Source organism: Pelobates fuscus, chromosome 6 (assembly GCF_036172605.1).
Source record: "Pelobates fuscus isolate aPelFus1 chromosome 6, aPelFus1.pri, whole genome shotgun sequence".
NCBI lineage: Eukaryota > Metazoa > Chordata > Amphibia > Anura > Pelobatidae > Pelobates > Pelobates fuscus.
In genome coordinates, this window is record NC_086322.1 from 237,278,141 (window position 1) to 237,304,410 (window position 26,270).

General features: G+C 43.1%; 1 protein-coding gene across 3 annotated transcripts in view; it reads right to left on the minus strand.

Moving 5' to 3' along the window:
- Nucleotides 1–1,294: 1,294 nt before the first annotated feature.
- ZNF385C (zinc finger protein 385C) overlaps nucleotides 1,295–26,270 on the minus strand; it is an 845,536-nt gene continuing 820,560 nt past the window's right edge. For all 3 annotated transcript variants that reach the window (XM_063458900.1, XM_063458899.1, XM_063458901.1), the window contains 5 exons: nucleotides 21,370–21,523; nucleotides 10,811–11,122; nucleotides 8,595–8,782; nucleotides 2,800–2,898; nucleotides 1,295–2,374 (listed from right to left, as the gene is read on the minus strand). In XM_063458900.1, the coding sequence (XP_063314970.1) occupies nucleotides 2,150–2,374; nucleotides 2,800–2,898; nucleotides 8,595–8,782; nucleotides 10,811–11,122; nucleotides 21,370–21,523 (978 nt within the window). In that variant the 3' untranslated portion in view covers nucleotides 1,295–2,149. The remainder of the gene's footprint in view (nucleotides 2,375–2,799; nucleotides 2,899–8,594; nucleotides 8,783–10,810; nucleotides 11,123–21,369; nucleotides 21,524–26,270) is intronic.

Consider the following 26,270-nt stretch of genomic DNA (forward strand, 5'->3'; position numbering starts at 1 on the left):
GGATAAGGCAGAAAAACACCTTTTGAAAAGTTTGGTTAGTTTTATCCTTTGTGTGTGAATAGAAGGACTCTTGCACTGTATTCCAAGTTGCGTTATTATGTGCATAAATGTGTATATATTCTCTACAAAAAGAAAGTGTAGTACTCAAATCATAACTATGTCACCTATGGATTCAAATGTGCCATCTTTCTACACCAGTGCTCTTACCCAAGGGATCTGTTGACTCCTGACAAACAGAGCAAGTAACATGATTTGACACAAGAGGAAAACTATTAAACTAACAGGGTTAGTAGCTAATCTAAGTCCAGTTTGAATCCATGGTAAATTTCAGTGGATTTTTGCTATTGTGTGTAATTGAGGCATAAGAAATTAACAAGGTTAGAGCATGCTTGAATATATTGCACCTGTTGAATGACTTTCTCCTTCTGATTCGTTTTGTGGAATTAGGGGAGATCCCATGGTTGTGAAGCACTGGAGTATAGCATAAATCGATAATGCAAGCAATGGATATTATACTTAGTTGGTATAATATTTAATATAGGTCTTAAAAGAACATTTGTAAACCCATGAGCATCATTTCTTCACATCATTTTGAGTAACCCAAGTGATAACTAATGATAATATGGTTAAATTACCCCAAAAGGCCTGCCTTTATTGAACACATTGTTACGAAATCCGTTTTTATTAGAGAAAGTATGTGAAGCAAGAAGCATATACTTTTATAACTGGTGATATCTGCTTTGGCAACAAAACATGGACATTTTCCTTTTAGGTTATTTTTGCCAATTATTCTTCACAGAACTATTATGATAATCATTAATTGTCATATATAAATTGCTGTCTTCTTTCTACAAGTCAAGTGGGTTACAGTAGTGCTTTTATTTTCTGTGGATAGTTGCTTGAGGATTGAATGCTATGATATGCCTGTTTCCTCCAATAAGTAACCTATCGAAATGTCATGAAGAAATTTGGTTGTAAAATAATTGAGCCTAGGATATAAATCTGTCATACCAATTTACATCATTCCTTTCTCTTGTGTTTTTTCACATGATGGTTTTTTTTTCACATCATATGTGATTTACATCTTAAATTAATTTACTCACAATTAAGATCATATCTTTGCCAGTTTTGATCTTAGCTTGGACACTTTTATTCTTCCATGATAATGTCTGCCATAATGCGAAACACCTTAAAATAACTTTTTATAGGTTCACATACTTTTTCCAACAAAGAAACATGGCAACAAAGAACAACATAAGCTGAAGAAAAAAAAATCTTTGCTATGTAAAAAAATTATCGGTGCAGACAGGTTGTTACAAAAAAAAGATCTAATTACTCACTTAATTTCATTCAAGACTAAAGTGCTTCAATGTAGGCATATTTTTCTTGCAATGTTTATTGTTTTTTACGCGAAAGATTGCACATTTTATGCCATGGATTTTCTATCTTTTAAACCTACATTTTTGTGTTTTAATTTGAGTTTTTCTTTAATATTAGCTGTGAGAACGTAAAGTTCAAAGTATGGCATTTCTTTTTGTGTAATTTATGTCACTTTTGGCACATGTATGTAGGTATTTATGTATGTATTTCGGTGACAGTGTATTTTTACCTGGATTATTGAGGTCAAGGCTGCAAATGCACTGCTTTTCATATATCAGTTTAGTATCCAGGTTGATATTTTATTAAGTTACCGGTAACTTGATTAAGTGTAGTTTTGACCTGCTTTTTATTGGGCCATTAACAACTATCCCAAAACATTCTTATTGCTAACATCATCTCACATCTCACTCCCACTATGTAGCAGGGAGACAGATTCCCTGATATAAGATAAAAGTTCCCTGACCCAGTGCAATGGAAGATAATGAGACTCTCAAACACCACCCCTCCCCCCCAGTGCCATCCTTACTTAAAAAAAAAAAAAAAGAACAGTCAGACATGGGCCGATAAGACTGTCCCGTCCAAGTCTATAGACTTTAGACTTTATGGCTTGGATGGCAAATTCCAGTTTCCAAAATGGATGATGTGCTTTGGATCAAGAACGAAGCAAGAATGGTATACAATTTGTCAACCCAGAGGAAGGCATTGGTTGTATCATTGTGGGAAAGCCTCCTTTTTACTGTTTTCTATGACATTCTCCTTGGGATACAGTTTAGTAAGGAGCAAACATTATGGATGTCGGAGCTGGCCTCAGGGCAGGGGGTGCATTTCGGAACAGAGCTGGTCCCAAGAGAGGAGTTTGGAAGAGTGCAGCCGCAGTGGCAGGGCGCAAGGCAAGGGGACCAGGAAGAGTGCAGACAGCTGCTGGTGTGAGGGGACTTGGGAGAAAGCGTGCAGCAAGAGTCTTGGTCAGGTGTTTATGCAATGCCAGTCTGGTCTGTTATAATGAGAAAAAAATAAAACATATATTAAAATTGTTATGTGCATGAATGTTAAATTCTTGTGAAATTATATAAATATATCATTATATTTTACCTATACTCTTAAACTATGTCTTTTATTTATCTTTTGGAACTCTAAGTGCTAATTCCCTTCAAGAATGCTATATCTAGAATGTACCACCAGAAGGTACTAAAAGCCCCTTTAAATTTTTATATGTGTAATTCATATCTAAGAGTTATTCTGCATTTTCCTGTTTCTTTTAAAGGCTTGACAAAACTGTTTTCTTCTGTTTGATTTTTTAAAATGTATTCTGTTTTGTTTGTTTTATTTTTTAGAGAGTCAAGCAATCTTCTATAGACAAATCAAATAGAATTAATGTTGTACAGTCTGTGGATGGCAATTTGATACATGCATACTTACTGCTAATGCTGCATTCTTCTGTAACTTGCTAAAGGGGCTGTATTTAGGTTTTGGGGGCTTTCCGGCCAGTCTGTCTTTGTGCCTACGGCTGCTCATGTGCTGCGAAATAAAGCAAGACGGATGATTATCTATAGTAATAAGGTGACTTTTATAAGATTGAAGCTATTCATATATAAATGTAATACATTAAAAAATCCTTAATAAATCATTTTGAGAGGAAGTATTTTAGCAAAAAATGGATTCTTATATATGTAAGGTAAATATTTTGCCACATGTCTTTCTGTGAGGAAGCATTCTTCCTAGTGTGCATGTTTCACAGTGTTTAAATGTCAATCCCAACGCTACTTGACTGGCCTGAAAGTATACCACCACTGCAAGCCTCCTTCTTTAATGTGTCCTCTGGGACAGCCGGATGCACAGCTTCCCTGCCTAGAAAGAACTCACAATGTATCTGACAGCATAATGTAAGATGTTGTACATGATTTGAATCCCAGTAAACATATAGGGGTTTAGTATATTATTATTTTCACTGTGATTACCATAGATATTCCTGTATATCTAGAAAGAGAAAGGAACTTACTTTTTGATCTATTTCCCCTATAAATCAGTCAACCTGTCTAAGAAACATTCATAGTGTTCACTGAAGCCATGAAAGTATTCTGAAGTGCTGCATGTTGTGGAACTATGTTGGATGAGATATATGCAAACTTCCAGATTTAGAAAGAGGTATTTCTTGCAAGGCACAGTTACAGTCATGGGCGTCCGCAGGGTGGTGCGCTTGCCCATTCACCCCCTGCGGAACCAAAATGAGCAGGAAGGGACATCAAGGAGCAGAAAGGATCAGCAATGAACTGGAAGGGACAGAAGAAGCAGAAAGGTAAAGTAGGAGAAGGAGCAGGAGGGGCAGAAATAAGCAGGAAGGGTCTGCAAGGAGCAAAAAGAGTAAGCAAGGAATAGAAAGGGACAGGAAGGGTCTGCATGGAGAAGGGAGGGTCTGCAAGGAGCAGAAAGAGTCAGGAAGGAACAGAAGGAGCACAAAGGTAAAGGAGCAGAAAGAATCAGAAGGAGCACAAAGGTAAAGCAGGAGAAGGAATATAAAGGGTCTGGAAGGGGCAGCAATGAGCTGGAAGGAGCACAAAGGTAAAGTAGGAGAAGTAGCAGAAAGGAACATAAATGAGTAGGAAGGGTCTGCAAGAAGAAGGGCGGTTCAGCAAGGAGCAGAAAGGGGCTGCAAGAAGAAGGAATGGTCTGTAAGGAGCAGGAAGAGACAAAAGGAGCACAAAGGTAAAGGAGCAGAAAGATTCAGAAGGAGCACAAAGGTAAAGTAGAAGAAGGAGCAGAAAGGGCCAGCAAGGACCTGGAAAGGGAAGCATGGAGTAGAAAGGGGCTGGAAGGGGAAGAAGGAGCACAAAGGTAAAGTAGGAGAAGGAGCAGAAATGAACAGGAAGGGGCAGCAAGGATCAGGAAGGGTCTGCAAGGAGCCAGAGGGATCTGGAACGGGTGGCAAGGAGCAGGAAGGGTCTGCAAGGAGAAGAAGGGCAGGAAGGGACAGAAGGAGTACAAAGGTAAAGGAGCAGAAATAATCTGAAAGAGCACAAAGGTAAAGTAGAAGAAGGAGCAGAAAGGGCAGCAAGGAGTAGAAATGAGCTGGAAGGGGCAGAAGAAGCACAAAGGTAAATTAGGAAAAGGAGCACAAAGGAAGAGAAATGAGCAGAAAGGGAATCCCTCCACCATTTTCTGGACACCACATCATAAGGCTTTGGAACCTGGGCCTGGCAGGGAAACTTTGGACCATCTCATCTTCCGAGGAAAAAAATAAAAATCTCAGTGTTAATGTTAATTTTTTTTACTGAGTGTCAGGAAACACAGAGTGCCGTTGGGTAGGGGTGTCGCTGGTTGGCGAGAAAGGTCAGCTGGCACTCTAAGCCAATCAGTAGCTCCCCATTCACAAAAAGTAAAACATTTTTATGAACCGGGAACTAGCGATTGACTTAGAGCAGTGGTTCCCAAACCAGTCCTCGTGGAACCCCTACCAGTCCAGGATTTAGGGATCACTCTGTTGTGTCCAAGGTGTTTTTTTTTTTCTTTTTCTAAAAACACCTTAGATACAACTGGGTAATCCCTGAATCCTGGACTAGTAGGGGTTCCACGAGGACTGGGTTGGGAACCACTGACTTTGAGCATCAGCTGACTCTTGCCAATCAGTGGCACCTATGCCTGACGTCAATGTGCACTTCCTGGCACTCCGTTTCAGAAGCCGAATACCACTGAGCGACCTGGAGATCTGGAGCTGGAGGAAGTCTTTTTGGGGTTAAACCATTTAAGCGAGGTTTAACCCCTTAAAGGAAAGAGTGCACCCAGGGGCCTCCTGGCATCATAGCATTTTCATTTAGATAAAGTTGTTATGGTGACCAGAATGTTATTTTAATTTGATTAAATTAACACTATAATGTCAGGAATACATACATGTATTCCTGACACCATAGATGTGAAAACTGTCAAAAAAAGGGCCAAACATGGATGTCATTATAATTAGGATGTGTATGCTTCCACTGTTAGGCTACGCTACTGCTTTAAACAACAGTCATGCGCTGGAGGGATCAATGGCATAGTTGACAGGGTCACAATTCCATGTGTAAATGACTAGTGAGCAAGTGGAAATTTTTAGACATATCCTGTCATCTGTCAGATTGTACCAATTGTCAGTACATGAAGAATAATTTCAACATGTGTGAGTATGAGTTAGTATTCCACCATATGGTTGCATATGACAAAGTATGTGTCGGGATGAGGAGTTTTTGCCATGTGGCAATACTTAGAAGCAGCATGGTTGCCACATGTGAAATGATTAAATCATCACATGTCAAGTAAATAAATATTACGACATATATCAGAGTATATCTGCTCTTCCACATGCTGGTGTGAGATGAAATTTGCCTACACACATTGACATGTGAGTGAAGTGTTTTGTAATGTGCAAGATACAGAATGCACGATAGAGGAAAGTGAACATAACCATTACATTGAACAGAATGCATAGGAACAGGTATATTTTTACTAGAAAAATAAGGAACACTTCAAGCACCATACCCTTGTACACAATCATACCATTTAAGATTTTTTTTACTTCTTATCTGGGGTTCGGCAGGTACTGCTCTCTGCCTCCAATATTGCTCAGTGAGAGCCAGAAGCTTTGAATTAAACTCAGCGATGCTGGGCTTAGCTCATTGGCTGAAAATGCTCAAGTGATGTTCCTTAGCCAATGGATTATCCATAAACTTCAGGTCTTTGCTCTCACTTAACTGTAGAGGAGTCAGGGAGTGATAAGTGGCATACCCAGTGGTATACTAACGGGTGGCAGTCCACCCCGGGTGCCATGACCAGGGCCGGCCTTAGGATGTGTGAGCTGTGCAGCGCCATTGCAGCTCACACGCACAAGGGCAGGCAGCTGCAGGTAAGAAAAGTGAGGGCGGAGCCAAACACTGCCTCCACCCGCTGCTGTTACTGCTGCACATCTAGGGGAAGCATGAAGGAGTCCCTGCTTCCCCAACTAACAGACTCCAGGAGCTTCAATAGATCCACTTCTCTTCCAGTCCATACTGTCTGTAAGTGAGAGAGTGTGTGTGTGACACTGTCTTCCTGTAACTTTGTGTGTGTGAAACTGTGTGTGTCTCTCTGCCTGTGACTGCCTGTAACTGTGTGTGTGTGTGTGTGTGTGTGTGCAGGGCCGGCCTTAGGGGTGTGTGAGCTGTGCACCATGGCAGCAGGGGCGCCAGGCGGCCGACACAGCTCACACACTGGTGAAGAGTCAGAGCTAAATTGACAGAGGAGGCGGAGCTAAATTGGCTATGGGGGGTGGGGCTAAGTGTGGGGCTACCGCTGCCTGGTTATTCTGCACACTGAGGGGGAAGAAGGAAGTAGTTCCTGCTTCCACAACTGCTAGACAGGGACTGCAGCCTCCACTCCTCCCCCTTCCAGAGCATAATGGAGAAAGGTGTCTGTGTGTGTGTGTCTGTAACTGTGTGTGACTGTCTGCCTGTAACTGTGTGTGTGATTGTGTGTAACTATCTGTAACTGTGTGTGTGTCTGTAACGGTGTGTGACTGTAACTGTGTATCTGTAACGGTGTGTGTGACTATGTATGTGTGACTGTCTGTAACTGTGTGTGTCTGTGACAGTGTGTGTAACTGTCTGCCTGTAACTGTGTGTGTGTGTGTGACTGTCTGCCTGTCACTGTGTATGTAACTGTCTGCCTGTAACTGTGTGTGTGACTGCCTGTAATTGTGTGTGTGTGTCTGTCTGACTGCAACTGTGTGTTAATGTCTATAACTGTGTGTGTGTGTGTGTGACTGCCTGTAACTGTGTGTGTGTGTGTGTGTGTGTAAATTACTGCCTGTAACTGTGTGTGTGGGTGTGTGAGACTGCCTATAACTTGGTGTGTGTGTGTGAGACTGCCTGTCTGCTTGTAACTGTGTGTGACTGTCTATAACTCTGTGTGTGTGTGACTTTCTGCCTGTAACTGTGTGTGTGTGAGTGAGACTGTCTGTAACTCTGTGCGTGTGACAGTGTGTGTGACTGTCTGCCTGTAACTGTGTGTGTGTGTGACTGTCTGCCTGTGGCTGCCTGTAGCTTTGTGTGTGTGTGTGTGTGTGTGTGTGTGACTGTCTGCCTTTGACTGAGTGAGTGTGTGTGTATGACTGACTGTGTGTGACTGCCTCTTCTTGTGACTGTGTTTAGATGTATGCATGAGACTGAAAGACTGTAACAAGTGGGTATGCATCTGGAACTATATACATGTGGCTATAGTTGACACTATGTGTATAATTGTGTGCATTTGATTGTATGTCTTACTGTGGGACTGTGTGCATGTGACACTGCAAAAATACACACTAGCATTCACACATGGGCCTACGTGCATTTTCTAAAATCTGAATTAAATACTCATATACAAACACAACATCCTTATACATACACGATACATAGATGCGTGGGTTTGACCAGGGAGGGGCGCTGTGAAAATGTTTCACACAGGGCGCCTAAAACCTAAATCCGGTCCTGTGTATGTGACTGTCTGCCTGTAACTGTGACTGACTGCCTTTACCTGTATGTGTGTGTTTGTTTACTGTCTGCCTGTGACTGTGTGTATGGCTGCCTGCCTGTAACTGTGTGTGTGTCTGTCTGCTTGTAACTGTCAAACTTGCTGTTTGCACTAATAAAGCTGCTATTTTTTTGTTATCCCGGAGTGCCTGAACCATGATTTATTCTGCATATCTTGAAAGGGAGGCCTGGCCATCCCTGGCTTCAGAGCACCTGGATTACTTGATGAGTGCGGTATCCAGAACATCTCTATATATACAGTGGTATTATACCGTAAGCCATGAGGCCAAGCAGCACTATTTGGAGGAGTGTGGAAACAGAAGGATGCTAGTGGTGTTGTTGTTTTGAGGTACAGCAGCAGGGATTTTGATTACCAGAGTTACATGTGATTGAAGACTGGAGACTGTATTAATAATAATAATAATAATAACAAAGTATTAAAGGTACATTCAGATTATACAAGACAATACAATGTATTTGTGGATAGGAGATATGTATGGAAAAGGCAAGGCTAATGTTATGTGTCTATAAATAGTGCTTCAAGAATGTGTATCAAGAATGTTACCTACTAGGAATATGAGGGTAAAAATGCCTTCACTGGTGGTGAAAGAGATATGATATTCTGGTTATATTGGTAGGTTTGAATCCCACAGGATATTCCAGACAATCATCCAATTCATACATTTTATTTCACCTCACCTGTTTCAGTTGTGTCTCGGAGTTCACATGGATCTCACACACAGGGCAGTTGAAGGCCTTGTTCTGAATGCCAACACTGGTTTTGTTGCCAATCCTCTTAGGTTTCCGTGCTGCACGGTTTAGCACTTTGCCTTTCCCCTTCCTAGGGTGGGTACTCTGTCCTTCCAAGATGGACCTGTGCTTTGCACCTGTTCAGAAAAACAACAGGAACATGACATATATGTAGCTTTATTACTAAATGTAAATCTGTAGAATAGTAATATCTAACCTCGGCCCTGCAAAGGTGTGAAGAGACATTTCCCCTGATGCTCTACCAAGCTTTAAACAAGTGGAGCCACTGGGAAACAAGGGTCACAAATACCATCATAGCGATAGTTAGTTATAACTAACCACAAAAAAATAGAAGCTACAGGTATTAATAATTTGGCAGACTTGGTAAGGTTATTTTTCATTATTCTTTATAAGTTCTTTATAATTAAGGCAAACCGTGCATATTTATTGGGTACATTAGGGTGACAACCAGATTCTAAGAAAACATTTTATTAATTTTTTTACAGATTTGTTCAGTAGACAATTTAAAACATTATATTAATCCGTAGATCATACATGCTGTCCAAATATTATGCTTACATTTTTAAGAACTAGTAATTTTAATATAATCTTAGTTTATCATATATTGCTAGTTTGATTTATATGACTGTTACAACTCTGCTACTAACGTTTAAACAACGAAGTGCATCTGCTGACATTACAGGTAGAGAGCTGTGTGTATACCTGAAATGGTGTCAGTTTGTACTAGTAGCTCATTGCTTTCTCTGTGCCAGAAAGCATTTTGCTTGCACAATATGCAGTCACAGCTGCCATAAACACAATTATTACTGGTATTATATTCCCTGTCTCTATTTAGAACATGCAATTAACCAGCAAGCATTATTAAAGACATTATTATAACTGGTGCAGAAATAAGAATAGGAAATGTGTTAAATGTCTGAGTTTAGCCATTTGCCAATGAAGCTTTCTTTGTTTTCAGTTATTATTATTATTATTTATAAAGCGCCAACAAATTCTGCAGCACTGTACAATACGGGTGGAAGTTGCTAGTGGACAGGAAGATGAGCCTCGCTCATTAAAGACTGTGACAGGGCAAGATGTGTCTTAATTTAACATTTTAAATCCTCTAAACCTAAATAAAAATGCTATTCTTTAAATGTTGATGACTATAAGTATAAAACATACATCATAGTTACAAACTGAGAGATAATTTAGGAAAAAGGTGTCAGGTTACTCTATGGAAAGAGGGGGGGTAACCCCCAGACTAAATAATATAACAAAGCATGAGGCACCTGGGTGAACCATTAAGTAGGTAAACCCTTAAACAAAAATGAGTAACCCAAAAAAATAATAAAAACGTCACTTTTAATATGTCGATTAAAATATATCTATAAGGTAAGTAACCAAATCAAAAGGGTAGGACAAAAAAAAAAAAAAAGAAAATCCCAGACTAAAGATTAGCCCCTAAAAGACTATATTGCTACCGTTCTATTTCCTTTCGGTCTAGCCCAAAATTATGTGATAAAAATATATATACAAATACCCAAGACAACAGGAGAAATATATATTAAGTAAAACAAATATGTACAAGTAGATCGCTCTATACAGGTTTGTATTGCCAAGTTCCAACAAGTGGTCAATAGTTATCGATCAGGGAGAGAATTGTTGTTTATCAGATAGGGGCCAAAACAGAAATCAGTAAGTAGTAAGATTCCTACTCTGTTGTGCCTTCGAGGGCACCCCTTAAAAAGTTCTAAATCCCTCCTCGCTTCTCTGTTATATATAGTAACTCTGTGAGTCCATCTTGTTAGAATAAATGAGTATAGAGGGGTATAGTAAAGCGCGATCTCCCAGATAGATTCCCTATGTAGGTAGGTAGTAATAGGAAATCAGAACAATAAATTAAATAAAGTTAAATAAATAAATGAAAAAGAGTGCAGCTGGTGAAATCTAATGTATCTCAGAATATATCATCCCATGTCTGTGAGACCAGCTTTCTACTCTATAACAGTCCCGACGCGCGTTTCGCCGTTAACGGGGGTTTAAGGGTTTACCTACTTAATGGCGCCTCATGCTTTGTTATACATCATAGTTATGACTACTTCAGAATGTGGTCAGAAATATTGCATCATTAGTAGACTTAGGATGCACGTAGTCTTTTTTACCAGCATTATGGGCTTCTAGCTGAGATGCTGAATTCACAGTGACTTTGCAGGTAGTACAGTACAGGTGCTCCTTGCACTTTGGATCCTTCTCACCATCCGGTGCTGTATCACAAGTGTCTCCAGGTCCTTTATCAAGATTGTAAGTTATCTCAGACACCATGGTCTCAGAGTCCAAAGCCCCAGCAAGGCTTTCTGCTGCCTCGGGAGAAGAACATTCTTCCTCATGATCAGCTGTGGCAGGTTCTGGTGTCTGGGTTAAGGGACTGTGTTCTGTTTCCAGGTCGCTGTGCTTGGAAAGTCCATTCTGTGTGCCTGTAGCAGCAGAAATTAAAACGTGCATTAAACTGCATCTATGTGATAATGACTATGCCTCTCCCCTTCATGACACTGTCAAAAAAAAGTTTGAAAACAAACTGAAAGGGGTTCTATGCCAGACAAATTGATTTCTCATCAAACAAATTGATTCATCATCAAATGAACTCAGAGGCGGCTCTCTAATTAGGCGGTTTAGGCGGCCGCCTAAGGCCTCGCTCTGGCTGGGGCCTCGCGGCCGCCTAAACCGCCTGAGGGCAGAGTGTGTCAGGTCCTCGGCCTCACCATCACCCCCACTACCCACAGCCTCACCATCACCCCCCACCACCCTCAGCCTCAACCCCATCACCCTCACCATCACCCCCCACCACCCTCAGCCTCACCCCCCACCACCCTCACCATCACCCCCCACCACCCTCACCATCACCCTCCACCACCCTCAGCCTCACCATCACCCCCACAGCCTCACCATCACCCCCCACCACCCTCAGCCTCACCATCACCCCCACCACCCTCAGCCTCACCCTCACCACCCTCACCATCACCCCACCACCCACAGCCTCACCATCACCCCCACCACCCTCAGCCTCACCCCCCACCACCCTCAGCCTCACCCCCCACCACCCTCAGCCTATCCACCCCCCACCACCCTCACCATCACTCCCCCACCACCCTCAGCATCACCCCCTCACCACCCTCAGCCTCACCCCCACCACCCTCAGCCTCACCACCCCCCACCACCCTCAGCATCACTACCCTCAGCACCCTCAGCAACACCCTCAGCATCACCCCCTCACCACCCTCAGCATAACCCTCCGTCACGACCCTCAGCCTCACCCCACTCACCATCACCCCCTCCTTCTCACATTACCCCCCTCTCACTGTCACATTACCCCAGGGCTCGAGTCCTGCAGGAACGCGTGGGAACGGCGTTCCTGCACTTTTTTTAGTGCAGGAACGCCGTTCCCGTTTATGGTCCTGCAGGTCCTCGCATTTGCCGCCCCCAAATGTCCCCCCTGTCATGGGGGGCCCAAGAGGTGGCCTAATGGCCACCTGATGGACCTCCCCGGCCGGCTCTTGTCTCTCTCTGTCAGACGCGGCGAGGGAGCTGTGTCCTCTCTGCTCCCTCTCGCCGCGCCGTTTGCTGATGCAGGGAGCCGGAATATGACGTCATTTCCGGCTCCCGGCATCAGCAGACAGCCCGCGCGGCGAGAGGGAGCAGAGAGGACACAGCTCCCTCGCTGCGTCTGAGAGAGAGACAAGAGCCGGCCGCACTGAAGCCCCACTGGACCCCAGGGACAGGTCCACGCCAGCTCTCCAGGTAGGGAGGCTGGGTGGACATTTTAAAATTTTAAAAAAAAAATACAAATAATTTTTGTGTGTGTCTGTGAGTGTATGTGTGTGTGTCTGTGAGTGTATGTGTGTGTGTCTGTGAGTGTGTGTTTGTGTATGTGTGTGTCTGTGAGTGTATGTGTGTCTGTGAGTGTGTGTGTATGTGTGTGTGTCTGTGAGTGTATGTGTGTCTGTGAGTGTATGTGTGTGTGTCTGGGAGTGTGTATGTGTCTGGGAGTGTGTGTGTGTATGTGTCTGGGAGTGTATGAGAGTGTGTGTGTGTGAGTGTGTATGTGTCTGTGAGTGTGTGTGTCTGTGTGTGTGTGTGTGTGTGTCTGTGAGTGTGTGTGTGTCTGGGAGTGTGTGTGTGTGTATGTCTGGGAGTGTGTATGTGTCTGTGAGTGTATGTTTGTGTGTGTGTGTGTGTCTGGGAGTGTGTGTGTGTCTGGGAGTGTGTGTGTGTGTGTATGTCTGGGAGTGTGTATGTGTCTGTGTGTGTATGTGTCTGTGAGTGTATGTGTGTATGTTTGTGTGTGTGTGTGTCTGGGAGTGTGTGTGTGTCTGTGAGTGTGTGTGTGTGTGTGTGTGTCTGTGAGTGTGTGTGTGTGTATGTCTGGGAGTGTGTCTGTGTGTGTGTCTGTGAGTGTATGTCTGTGTGTGTGTATGTGTCTGGGAGTGTGTATGTGTCTGTGAGTGTATGTGTGTGTGTCTGGGAGTGTATGTGTCTGTGAGTGTATGTGTCTGGGAGTGTGTGTGTCTGGGAGTGTGTGTGTCTGGGAGTTTGTGTGTCTGGGAGTGTGTGTGTGTATGTGTCTGGGAGTGTGTGTGTATGTGTCTGGGAGTGTGTGTGTATGTGTCTGGGAGTGTGTGTGTATGTGTCTGGGAGTGTGTGTGTGTATGTGTCTGGGAGTGTGTGTGTGTCTGGGAGTGTGTGTATGTGTCTGTGAGTGTGTGCGTGTGTGTCTGTGAGTGCGTGTGTGTGTCTGAGTGTATGTGTGTGTGTGTACCTGTGTGTCTGTGAGTCTGTGTGTGTGTCTGTGAGTGTGTGTGTACGTGTTTATATATGCATGCAAGTTTTGTTTTTTTCTGGTGGTGGGGTGAGGGTGGAACTCAAGTGAGTTCCCACACTTTATTCCCCAGGACTTGACCCCTGCATTACCCCCTCTCACATTACCCCTCTCACTCTCACATTACCTCCCTCACTCTCACATTACCCCCCTCACTCTCACATTACCACCCTTCACTCTCACATTACCCCCTCACTCTCATATTACCCCCCTCACTCTCATATTACCCTCACTCTGACATTAGCCTCACTCTCACATTACCCTCACTCTCACATTACCCCCTCTCACTCTCACATTACCCCCCTCACTCTCACATTACCCACCCTCACTCTCACATTACCCACCCTCACTCTCACATTACCCTCACTCTCACATTACCCTCACTCTCACATTACCCCCCTCTCACTCTCACATTACCCCCTCTCACATTACCCCCACCCCCCTCCCTCTCACATTACCATCACCCCCCGCTCCCTGTCACCATCGCACCCCCTCTCCCTCTCACCATCGCACCCCCTCTCCCTCTCACCATCGCACCCCCTCTCCCTCTAACCATAACACTCCCTCTCACCATCGCACCCCCCTCACTCTCACATTACCCCCTCTCACTCTCACATTACCATCACCCCCCGCTCCCTCTCACCATCACCATCACCCCCCCGCTCCCTCTCACCATCACCCCCCGCTCCCTCTCACCATAACCCCCCCGCTCCCTCTCACCATCACCCCCCCGCTTCCTCTCACCATCACCCCTCCGCTCCCTCTCACCATCACCCCCCGCTCCCTCTCACCATCACCCCCCGCTCCCTCTCCCCATCACCCCCCCGCTCCCTCTCACCATCACCCCCCCCCGCTCCCTCTCACCATCGCACCCCCTCTCCCTCTCACCATCACCCTCCCCTCTCCCTCTCACCCTCCCCTCTCACCCTCCCCTCTCCCTCTCACCCTTCCCTCTCCCTCTCACCATCACCCTCCCCTCTCCCTCTCACCATCACCCCCACACCATCACCCCCCTCTCACCATCACCCGTCTCTCCCTCTCACCATCACCCCCCCTATACACACAACACACTTCAAGCAGCTACCCCATACACATAGGGTCTCAGACAAAAATGCAAACATGCTCACAGAGACATACATTCACACACACAAGGATACTCTCTGTCAGACACACTCTCAGGCACATACACAGGTAGACAGTGCATCAATGTGTATATGTGACACTTTTTTGTTAGTGGGGCCTCATGTTTGCGTTTCGCCTAAGGCCTCAAAGTCTAGAGCCGCCTCTGAATGAACTGATCCATTTAAGGAAAAGCACATGTCTAGTTATTACAATATACACTACTGTAAGTATTGTATTCTGTTCTAAATATTCACACTCAGCATGATACAGAGAGGTTTCTATAAGCAATGTTATCTACTGTCTTTACTGTTTCAATAGCACATGCCTCTTAATACTGATGACTGCACCTATTAAAGCATTGGCAAATACTGCCAGCGTTATTCATTAGAATGGCATTGAGATGAAGTGGTCTAAGTGTAATTGGTCCTGAAGTTTTAACTCTTTAAACACTTTGTAGACAGCTCGCCTGTTGTGGATGTCATGTTTAAGCATGCGTGGGATAGGCACAAGGCTGTCCTAGACTTAAGATAAGGCTAGGGACTAATGAAAGTATTTAGAAAATTGGGCAGACTAGATGGGCAAAATGGTTCTTACTTGCCGTCACATTCTATGTTACCCTAGTAAAAATAGAAAATGAATCCAGGCACTCCAAATGAATTCCAAGAAAAGGGCAGTTTATTGGAACCAGCAGCTACAAAGCGACGTTTCAACCCCTAAGGGTCTTTATCAAGCTTGATATCAGCTTGATAAAGACCCTTAGAGGTTGAAACTTCGCTTTGTAGCTGCTGGTTCCAATAAACTGCCTTTTTCTTGGAATTCATTTGGAGTGCCTGGATTCATTTTCTATTTTTACTATTATATTTGGTCCACTTTGGTACTGGGACATATCCAGTTAAGCACCCTGGATTCCTTGGCAAGGGGTGGAGTGCACTTCCATCAATTTTCTACATTCTATGTTACCCAGACAGACACTATAGGCTTTTCCACCTCCACAACATAATAAAACTTGGTTCTTCAATCAAATGCTGCTGATGCGCAGCATACAAATACATTCTTGGCTCTAATGCTTCTTTATGAAAAGTATTGGATGGGATGAAATCATGAATTGCGTCAGCAGTGATTGATGGAGGTGAAACTGGGTGCTGCATCAGAGTTGGGAAAATATTTTCAGGACTATATGTTCCCTTAACTGTAGGTAAAAATAATGACATTACATTACAAAAATACAGTGGCCTTTTTAGGCCAAACATTTGCAATCCCTCTGTTAATTGTACACCTTTCTAAATTCAGCCAATAACCCTTTACAATGGTAGCTTGTCAGGTCCAAACAGGGATTAAAGGACCAGGAAATATGAACTGGGCATTGGGTGACAGGATAAGCCAAGTTTTTATTAATTGCTCAGAAACATTTTGATAAAAGCTGAAGGGACTCATGGCATTAAAGCCACTCTATTAAACTGTAGTGGTTATGGTTAGAGAAACTCTCTAAGAACTAATTTTTAACCTGATACAAAGAACACGAACGTAAAATGTGGGGTACATGCAAAGCACTGATATGTTTTCCCTCTGTGTCAATTGTTCATATTACAATTTGCTTACCATAACCAAACATGAAGTCCAGCTATTGTTTAGTGCACACAAGAGAAGCTCAGGAATACTTGTTATTGAGAATGTTCAAGCCATTAGCACGTAGAAATGTAAAACCATTTCTTTCATGTTCCCCAGATTAATCTACCTCCGATCTTGATTAAGATTGCTATGTACCAGCCAGTGCTTACAGAAAAATAATGTATAATCTTTTTTCAACTTATATATATATATATATATATATATATATATATATATATGTGTATATATATATATATATATATATTTTTTTTTTTTTTACAAGAGCACAATAGGCACTGGAGCTCTGCTGGGACAATCAAGCAATTATCTCTGCCAGCTAGTTCAAATGCAATTAACAAATGCTTCTTCAGGCTTATCGCAGGCCCCCTCCTTGGGATATGTTAACATCCAGAACTGACATCAAAGAGGAATCTCTTCCTTTTGTTCAGTCTGATTTGCAGGCTGATTATGCAGAAGATGACAAATGTAGCAGTAATAGAAACCTCCCTAAATGCATCTTCACTAAATAGGATTGTCATATTATTAAGAAATACATACAAAATTAAAATGTCAGAACTGTGCTTGGCAGAGGTATACCTAAAGTACTTGGAACCTGGGCAGTTTTTCCATTGGTACCAGTGGTTTTCCTTGGTATCCAGAAACAACTGGGGCTTGAGCCTGAAGCAAAATCCAATTACCCCATATACTGAAAAAGTTTTGGGGATATGCCATGACATATCCCCACTCCCCTCCACCTATGAATAGTGTGCTGCTTATGCTTTCCATGAGGAAACAAGCCTATATTGCACATCCAGGTATTCAATGACATTTCACCATGCTACCTAACTAATAGAACAGTATGCTCTTTAGCACGTCATCCCAACCTGGTGGAGCCCTTAGTAGCCTTGTGGATCACTATAATAGTGATCTTCCTTTAAAGAAGCATGTGTCTAATGTACAATTAAAAATAAAAACACAAATATTCTGACCTCCAGGGCTATAGCTTCCTGCATCTAGTGTTTTAGCCCCACCAAAAATACAAATAAAACAAATATGGTATATATAAGAAAAGTGAACACCAGAAAGTGGAAATTGATAAAAACATAAAAAGTATTACCATTTTGGATCAAATATTAAGATGGTAAGACTCCTCTTATCTCCTGCATTAATATATAAAGTATACAATCTATAGAAAGAAAAAACTATAATAGTGTAGTACTGTTAAAACGATAAATCGCTGGTGGTATTATTGCACTCAGAAGATATTAATTAATTGCAGGCTCATATGGGTTTCCTTCTGTTATTCTCTCTTATCTCATATGTACATAGGAAAGAGAGGGAGAGACACAAACATAGTGTTCCAATATAAAAGTAAAAACACCTTTTATTTATATTGCAATTACAAGAAGGATAAAAATGTCTTGCATATCAAAAATATTGCTCTTCCAAAGTCAGGATAGCGAAAGGGATTTCTCCCGAGCCAGAACAATAAAATAGCAGCAAGTAATCCAATAAAACAATAAAATTGACAAAAATCACTACAGTCTGGTCACTATGTAGGTCTCCAGGCCCTACGCATTTCATCCTAAGACAGAACTTCCTCAGGGTCATCCGATAGTGTCACGTTTATTCTCCATCTTCATTTGGTTTTAATACCCATTTTCCCACCGCCCCTTCAGCCAGTTGGGAGCGGCGGTATAATAGTATTCACCTGCATCCCTGTGGTGGAAGCTTTGTGTCTCCAGCCTCGTTTTCGTGCTATGTGCTGATGACGTATTTGCGTTTTTTGCCGTGATCGCTTTATTCTTTTCAACTGGCATTTCCGAAGTTTATTTTTTTGTCCATTAGTCCACCAACGTATTGGTCTGTATGTGTATCTGTTTTCCTGCATGTTTGTGTGTATCTGTGTGTCTGTATGTGTATCTGTTAGTCTGCATGTCTCTATATGGGTATCTGTATGTCTGTATGTGTATTTGTTTTTCTGAACGTGTGTCAGTATGTGTATCTGTTTGCATGTGTATCAGCATGTATGCCAGTGTGTGCCCCTATGAATCTGTATGTGTGTCACTGTTTGTATGAGTGACATTCTGTGTATCTGCATGTGTGTCTATGTGTGTCTGTGTATCCACATGGGTGTCAGTGTGTGTATCTGTGTGTATGTATGCATATACTTTTGTCTGCATGTGTCTGTATGTGTATCTGTTTGTCTGCATGTGTGTCAGTGTATGCCCCTATTGTGTGTCACTGTTTGTATGAGCAGGGCCGAACTCAGGAAAAAAATTCGGCCTTGGCATTTTTTTATCACATCGGCCCAAGGTGGCGGGGCAGAGAGGGTGTGTTTTGTCATCACCAATGACAAGCACGCCCCCTCAAAAAGTGAGCATGTTGGTTCAATGCTCTTCCAGGGAAGACCATACGCAGAGCTCTGCTGAAGAGCTCTAGCATGAGAAAAATGCCCTGTATTTGTTTTGCACAGTGCAAGCAAATTTAATAACATGCTTGTGCTGTGTTTCCTTGCAACTTGTCTCTGGTGTCTCTATAAATGGGTCCTGGTCCTGTTACACAAATAAAGAGCTTAAATGCTGTAGGGCTGGCTTCATACCTCAACACTTAAAAAAGCATTCCAAGCAACATACAATCAGAGTAAAATCTGACTAAATTGTACAGTGAGTCGTGCACTCTTGGAAAGAGTATTGTGCATGTGTTTGGAGCCTGCTTGTGAGATTGCGTGTGTGTAAAGTGAGCTGATTGTGGTGTAATGTAATGCATGTGCGGATAGGGGCTGAAGAGAGTGTGTGTATAAGGGATGTACCGATTGTGTGCATGCAGACTATAGTGTGTGTGTGTGTGTGTGTGTGTAGGTGATGTAGTGTTTGTAGGGGTTGTAGAGAGTGTGTATTTAGGGAATGTAGTATGTGTTTGCTTAGAAGGAATCTAGTGTGTGTATAGGGGATCCAGAGTGTGTATGTCAGGAATGTAGTGTGTGTGTGTAGGTGGTGCAGTGTGTGCGTGTGTGTGTATAGGGGCCTACTGTGTGTTTGAAGGACCCAGAATGTGTATAGGAGATCTAGTGAGTGTATGTATATAGGGATCTAGTGTGTGTAGATGGGTAAGGGATCTAGTGTGTGTCTGGAATGTAATGTGTTTAGGGGTGCAGTATGTGTGTGAGGGGTACTGTAGTATATTTATATATCTATGTATCTATCTATCTATATATATGTTTGGAAGTATTGTGTGAGTGGTGCAGTGTGTTGGAGGGGCTCTGTGTGTATGTGTGAGAAGTGCAGTATGTGTGAGTGAAGGGTGTAGTGGGTGTGTGTGAGGGGTGTAGTTTTTATGTGAGGGGTGCAGTATGTGTGTGTGTGAGGGGTGCAGTGGGTGTGTGTGTATGAGGGGTAAAGTGTGTGTGTGTGTGAGAAAAGTGTGATGGATGCTGTGAGTGTGAGGGGTGAAGTGTGTGAGGGTGCTGTGTGTGAGAGTGCTGTGTGTGTGTGTGATGGTAATGTGTGAGAGAGTGTTGTGTGTGAGGGTAATGTGTGTGAAAGTGCTGTGTGTGAGGGTGATGTGTGTGTGTGAGAGTGCTGTGTGTGAGAGTGCTGTGTGTGAGGGTGATGTGAGTGTGCTGTGTGTGAAGGTGATTTGTGTGTGTATATGTTAGGAGGGATTGTGTGTTGAGGGGAGGAAGATTAATGCCTATATTGAAATGTATTTATTTTAAATAAAAAAACAAAACAGGCATTATATCCCTCCCTTCTAACCTTAAGCCTGGGAGGAGGGGACCGGCACGGTGGTACCTGGGAGGGGGAGACCGGCACTCTCACACCATCCCTGGTGGTGCTAGTGGTGAGTTCACTCTTGCGAGATTGGGGGCATTGCCATGGCAACGCTCTGGATCTTGCGAGAGGAACACGGCGGAGCTGCAAGATAGAGTGCTGCCGGGTCCTCTCCTGACGGTGGCCGCATGTCTGTGCGAGTGGGTCGGTGAGGGAGGTCTTTGATCTCCCCACCGGCCCATCATGGAATGCAGCAGGGCCGGCGCTTAGATAGCCGATGGCCAGTCCGGGCCTGTGTACGAGTGTCATTCTGTGTATCATTAAGTATGTCTGTGTATCTGCATGTGTGACTGTGTATCCATATGTGTGTATGTGTGTATCTGTATGTGTGTCAGTGTTTGTATCTGTATTAGTGTCATTCTGTGTATCTGAATGTGTGTCATTCTGTGTGTCTGTGTATCAGCATATGTGTTCATGTATGTATCTGTGTGTGTTATATTGTGTGTATCTGTATGTATGTCAGTGTGTTTGTCTATTTGTTTATCTGTATGTTTGTCAGTGTATGCACCAGTGTTTCTGTGTATCTGTCACCCCCCCCCCCACCCACACACACACACACTGTCACCCCTCCACACACACTGTCACCACCCTTCCACGCTGAAAATAACTCCCCCAATCCTGCCACTCACCCACCTGGGGGGCATTTAAGACACACATGGAGAGGTGGAAGGGTGGAGATGTAGATGGATTGTGTGTGTTGTATGAATGCAGACTTTTTGTATGTTGCAAATGTATGTGATTCTAAATGTATTTTTATTTTTGGATTCAACACCCCAATCATATACATTTCCCACATTTAATATATTTGTACTATATCCTACTTTTAGTAGGTTATAGTTTCCAACATCTAAAAAACATTCAAAGGGAAACAATAACAAAAGTTACAGGAATGCAATACACAGACACCAGTTCTGCCCCAAAGCAAGCAATATATCCAGTAAAACACACAAACCAGTATGATCCTTAAAGAAAAACTGATCATTTTTTCAAGGTGACACAGATTTTTGACTCACCAGACTTATCAAATCAGGATCGGCTGCTGCTGTTAAAATCAGCAAAACTCTATAAATGTGTTTGTTATTAAGCTATTCAAAACACAGCATTCTAAATGTATCTCCCCGATGTTATAAGATCCATTATAAATTAGTTGGGACCCATTTAATGTTTGTAAAATGTATCATCTAAATTGATAAATTTATCATCTAAAGAGGCAAAATTTGCTTAAACAATCTTGCATTGTCTCTGAAAAGATTTGGAATTTCAGAAATTGTATTAATTATCTTACTTTCATTTTGAGAGCTTGTTCTTCTTTTGGTGTCCATTGGGGGCAGTGCTGCTCTTTCTCGAGTGCCACCATGCTTCTGTTTGTGTCTTGCGCTCTCCATGGCTCTGAGCTTCCGTGCATGTTTGTGTCCCTTGTAATGGGCCTCAGCTTGGTTCTAGGAGAGGAGACAGATACATTCACAATTTTATACATAATATTATATACCCACTTTAGACCAGTGAAATATGAGGATGGTTGCACTATTGGGGGCAGTGCTGCACACAATACAGATGCAGTTCCACACAATAGATTAGTGTTCAAACTTTAAGAAATCGGTCTACATGAAAATTCTCGTTCTTGGGTAGAATATTGGCTTAAAAATAGAGTACAAAGAATTGTCATTAATGGTAAATTTTCAAGCTGGACAAAGGTGGCAAGTGGTGTCCCTCAGGGAACTGTTCTGGGACCTCTTCTATTTAACATGTTTATAAAATGATCTTGAAAAAAGCATTGAAAATGTTGGCGTTTGCGGATGACACAAAACTCTGTAAAGTAGTACAATGTAAGCAAGATATTAATTTGCTGCAGATGGATTTATATAGACTGGGGGACAGGACACTCAAATGGCAGATAAAATTAAATGTTGAAAAATGCAAAGTTATGCACCATAGCGTAAATAATGCACAAGCAACTTATACCCTTAATGGAAGCGAATTAGGGAGAACAATACACGAAAAGAACTTGGAAATTTTTATAGACAACAAACTATACAACAATGTGCAATGTCAATCAGCACTGGTTAAAGCCAGTAAGGTATTGTCATACATGAAAAAGGGCATTCATTCTCGGGATGAGAATATAATTTAGCCTCTTTATAAATCACTGGTAAGACCGCATCTTGAATATGCTGTGCAATTTTGGGTTCCTGTTCTAAAGAAGGATATTATGGCACTAGAAAAAGTGCAGATGTGGTCTACAAAATTAATAAAAGGAATAGAACAATTCAGCTATGAAGAAAGGTTAACAAATATAAACCTCTTTAGTTTAGAAAAACATTGCCTTAGAGGGGATATGATAACATTATACAAATATATATTCGTGGCCAATACAAACCATTGTGTTGCAATCTATTCACAAACAGGACTTTATATAGGACACAAGGTAATGTGATTAGACTGGAAGAAAGAAGATTTAGTCTAATGCTAAGGAAATGTTTTTTTACCATAAGAACAATAAGCATATGGAATTCGTAGCCTGAATAAGTTGTTTTATCAGAGTCCATACAGATGTTTAAACAGCAACTAGATGCATACTTGCAAAAACAGAATATTTAAGGATATAATTTTTCAATGTAGGGTAAATGCTTCTTGATCCAAGGATTAAACTGACTGCCATTCTGAGTTCAAGAGGGATGTCTCTCTCTTTTTTTTTTTTCTTGTCAATCTTTCTTTTATTATGGCATATGGGGGTAATGCAAGTTAATGGTATCAAGATGGTGTATATTGCACTCCCAAGAATGACTGCCATACTTTTTTTTTTTTAAACGTCAAACAAACAAATAACACATGCAATTGTATGAGACATGAGTCAAGGAGACACTTAAAGATCGCTCCGATGGTAGTTTTCATATGCACAATATAACAGGTTTTAACATTATTATCAGGCATTTTAGGTATGAGATTGTAACAAGACATACCAAACATACGATTATGTGTGAGCTTTTCTCCACTAGCTTTTTATGAGACATTCTAAAGTAAACAGATCCTACAATGCCCTGACAGCACATGCGGATTCAAGATTATACATATCATGTAGGTGCAGAACTATTGCCCCTCCTGTCTCCGCTCCCCTGCCTCAGCCGGAGCCCCTGATAGGGTAAGGTGAGCTTCCAGCGTGGCCCAGAGTATTTCCCCGGTCCCAGTCAGGTTCTGCGGTGGTTGCCCATGAGCGTTGTGTATGAGAATGGTAGGTTGCAGCGCACGTGGTAGTAGTGTGTCCGCCATCTTGGGGTGACCGGTCCCGTCCAGGACCTCTGTCGGTGCGTGGGCTGGTGAGCTTCCAGCGTGACCCATAGTATTTCCCCGGTCCCAGTCAGGTTCTGCGGTGGTTGCCCATGAGCGTTGTGTATGAGAATGGTAGGTTGCAGCGCATGTGGTAGTAGTGTGTCCGCCATCTTGGGGTGACCGGTCCCGTCCAGGACCTCTGTCGGTGCGTGGGCTGGATGGTAGTAGTGGGTGTTGTTGGCCACCGGTCCAGGGGGGGGGGGGACTGCAATGCATCTGTCAGAGAACTGGGAGAGCGGCCGTCTCTGGGAACAGCATTATGTAGATATTTGAAAGCAAGAACCAGAATTTTAAATTGATACCTATATCTTACAGGAAGCCAATGTAGGGACTGACAGAAGGGTGAGGGATGGGATGTGTGGGCGGACAGGAAGATGAGCCTCTCCACCGCATTCATTATGGACTGTAACGTCGCAAATTGCGAGCACGTTAGACCATTGAGAAGTGGATTACAGTAGTCAAGGCGAGAAGAGACAGTGGAATGGACCAGCACCTTAGTCGCATCTGGCGTTAAGTAGGGTCGGATGCGCGTGTGTTTTTGAGATGAAAGCGGCAGGATTTGGTGATAGACTGAACATGAGGCGTGAAGGAGAGGTCGGAGTAAAAGAGAACACCTAGGCAGCGAGCCTGCGTGGTGGAACTGATGGTAGCACCGTTGACTTGGAGGGAGACAGACACAGGAGTAGCAACACTTGAGGGAGGAAAGACCAGAAGTTCTGTTTTGGACAAGTTGAGCTTAACCCCTTAAGGACACATGACATGTGTGACATGTCATGATTCCCTTTTATTCCAGAAGTTTGGTCCTTAAGGGGTTAAGGAAGTGGACAGCCATCCAGTTAGAAATAGCAGAGAGGCAGTCAGAGACACTTGTCAAGAGGGATGGGGAGAGATCAGAAGAGGACAGATAGATTTGCGTGTCATCCGCAAAGAAATGATATTGGAAGCCAAAGGAGCTAATGAGTTTACCAAGGAAGGCAGTACAGATGGAGAACAGTAGGGGACCAAGGACTGAACCTTGGGGGACACAAACAGTTGGGGAGAAGAAGCAGAGCCAGAGAAAGAAACACTGAAAGAGCTCTGGGAGAGGTCGGAGGAGCACCAGGAGAGAGCAATATCTTGTAGACTGATATTGCGGAGTATGGGAAGAAGCTGCTGATGATCAACAGTGTGAAAAGCCGCAGAAAGGTCAGGAAGAATTAGGATAGAGTAGTGACCATGAGATTTTGCAGCGAGTAGCTCATTGGATACTTTGGTCAGTGCCGTTTCCACAGAGTGCTTAGCGTGGAAACCAGACTGAAGCGGGTTTAGCAGAGTTAAACTCAAGGAAGTCTGTCAATCTCACATACACAACTCTTTCAAGGATCTTGGACGCAAAAGGCAGTAGCGAGATAGGACGGTAGTTGGATGGGGAGTTAGGGTCAAGGTTGGGCTTCTTTAGAATTGTGGTTACAGTTACATGTTTGAACGGCGTTGGAAATATGCCAGAGGAGAGAGATTGAGAATTTTAGTGAGAGGTAGAGAAAGAGAAGAAGACAGAGTACGGATGAGATGCGAGGGAATTGGATCTAGGGAGCAGGTGGTGGGGCGGGAGGACTGGAGCAGAGCAGAAACCTCTTCCGCTGTAGCAGCTGTGAATGAACATAGAACAGCAGAGGGAGTGAGGTTAGGGGAAGTATGTTCATACTGCTCCCCCTCCCTCTTATCTTATTACCTTGCTGGGGTAGAGGGGAGCATGCTGATAACGATCCCTGGTAGTCCAGCTGGCAGGTTATTTGGTCTGTATCGCTGCAGGGTACAGACCATGCTTCTCTCTCGTGAGCACTGGTATTACGGAGTGTTGCCCCAGGGTACCATGGCAACACTCTGATAATATCGGAGCTCGCGAGAGGGAGTCAAGGAGGCTGCCAGGACGCACAAATCTTTCCTCCGGCCTGTGAAGAGACAGTGGTCCCTCCTAGGGCCAGTGCTGCCCTGCATGGGCCGGCAGAAGATCCTGTGATCTCCCCTGCTGGCCTCGACCCATGGCCATCGCGGCCTACCGGCCTTTTCCCGGTTTGCCTGATGGCCAGTTCGGGCCTGCTGTTGTGTTTACGGTGCTTGGACTGTTCCTTTAATATCTATATGCACTATACACATGATCACTGGCCTGCATTTGTGCACCAGCAGTCTAGTGGATATTCACCCAGAATGTTCAATTGTTTTCCTATACTGTCATTAGTCTAAGTTTCATTTGACTGTTCAATCCCTGTAAATACTGGTGTGCTGCTATGCTGGACAATGATTTTCATGCAGATATAACTACCTGACAGCTGCCAATATAATTTGGTTGAGTACGTGGGTTCCTTTATGTATTAGTCTCTCTTTTGGGTACTCTTTTGAAATGAGGAATATATAAAAATACAGATGCTCAATGTTTTAATGCCTGGCAATGTACCGGAGGAAGAATTTATGAAACCATGAAACGATTAATACCTGTAGTCACACAGAGAATAAATCTGCAAATGTGACAAAGAAGGTGACCACAGCTAGTTAATAGGTTAAAATAGCATAGGGATTAGGTGAAAGAAGATGATAGAATTCAGGTTTCACATTCACTTTTATGTATAAATTATCTATCTACTATCTGTAAGTAGCCTAAAGACAAACTTGTCTGTATCTATATGCATACCTTTCCTCTCATCTGACATGTAGCCCTCTTATCAGCGCTAACAGGGTGGCTGTTATCATCAATGCCCACATGCACTCTCACCATTATTCTAATGCCTTAATCCTTGCATTTCAGTACGTCTGAAAAGACTAATCGGGGAAATGCAAATTGCAGTTGCAAATTTTAGCTGAGGTGGAAATATTTTCCTACTA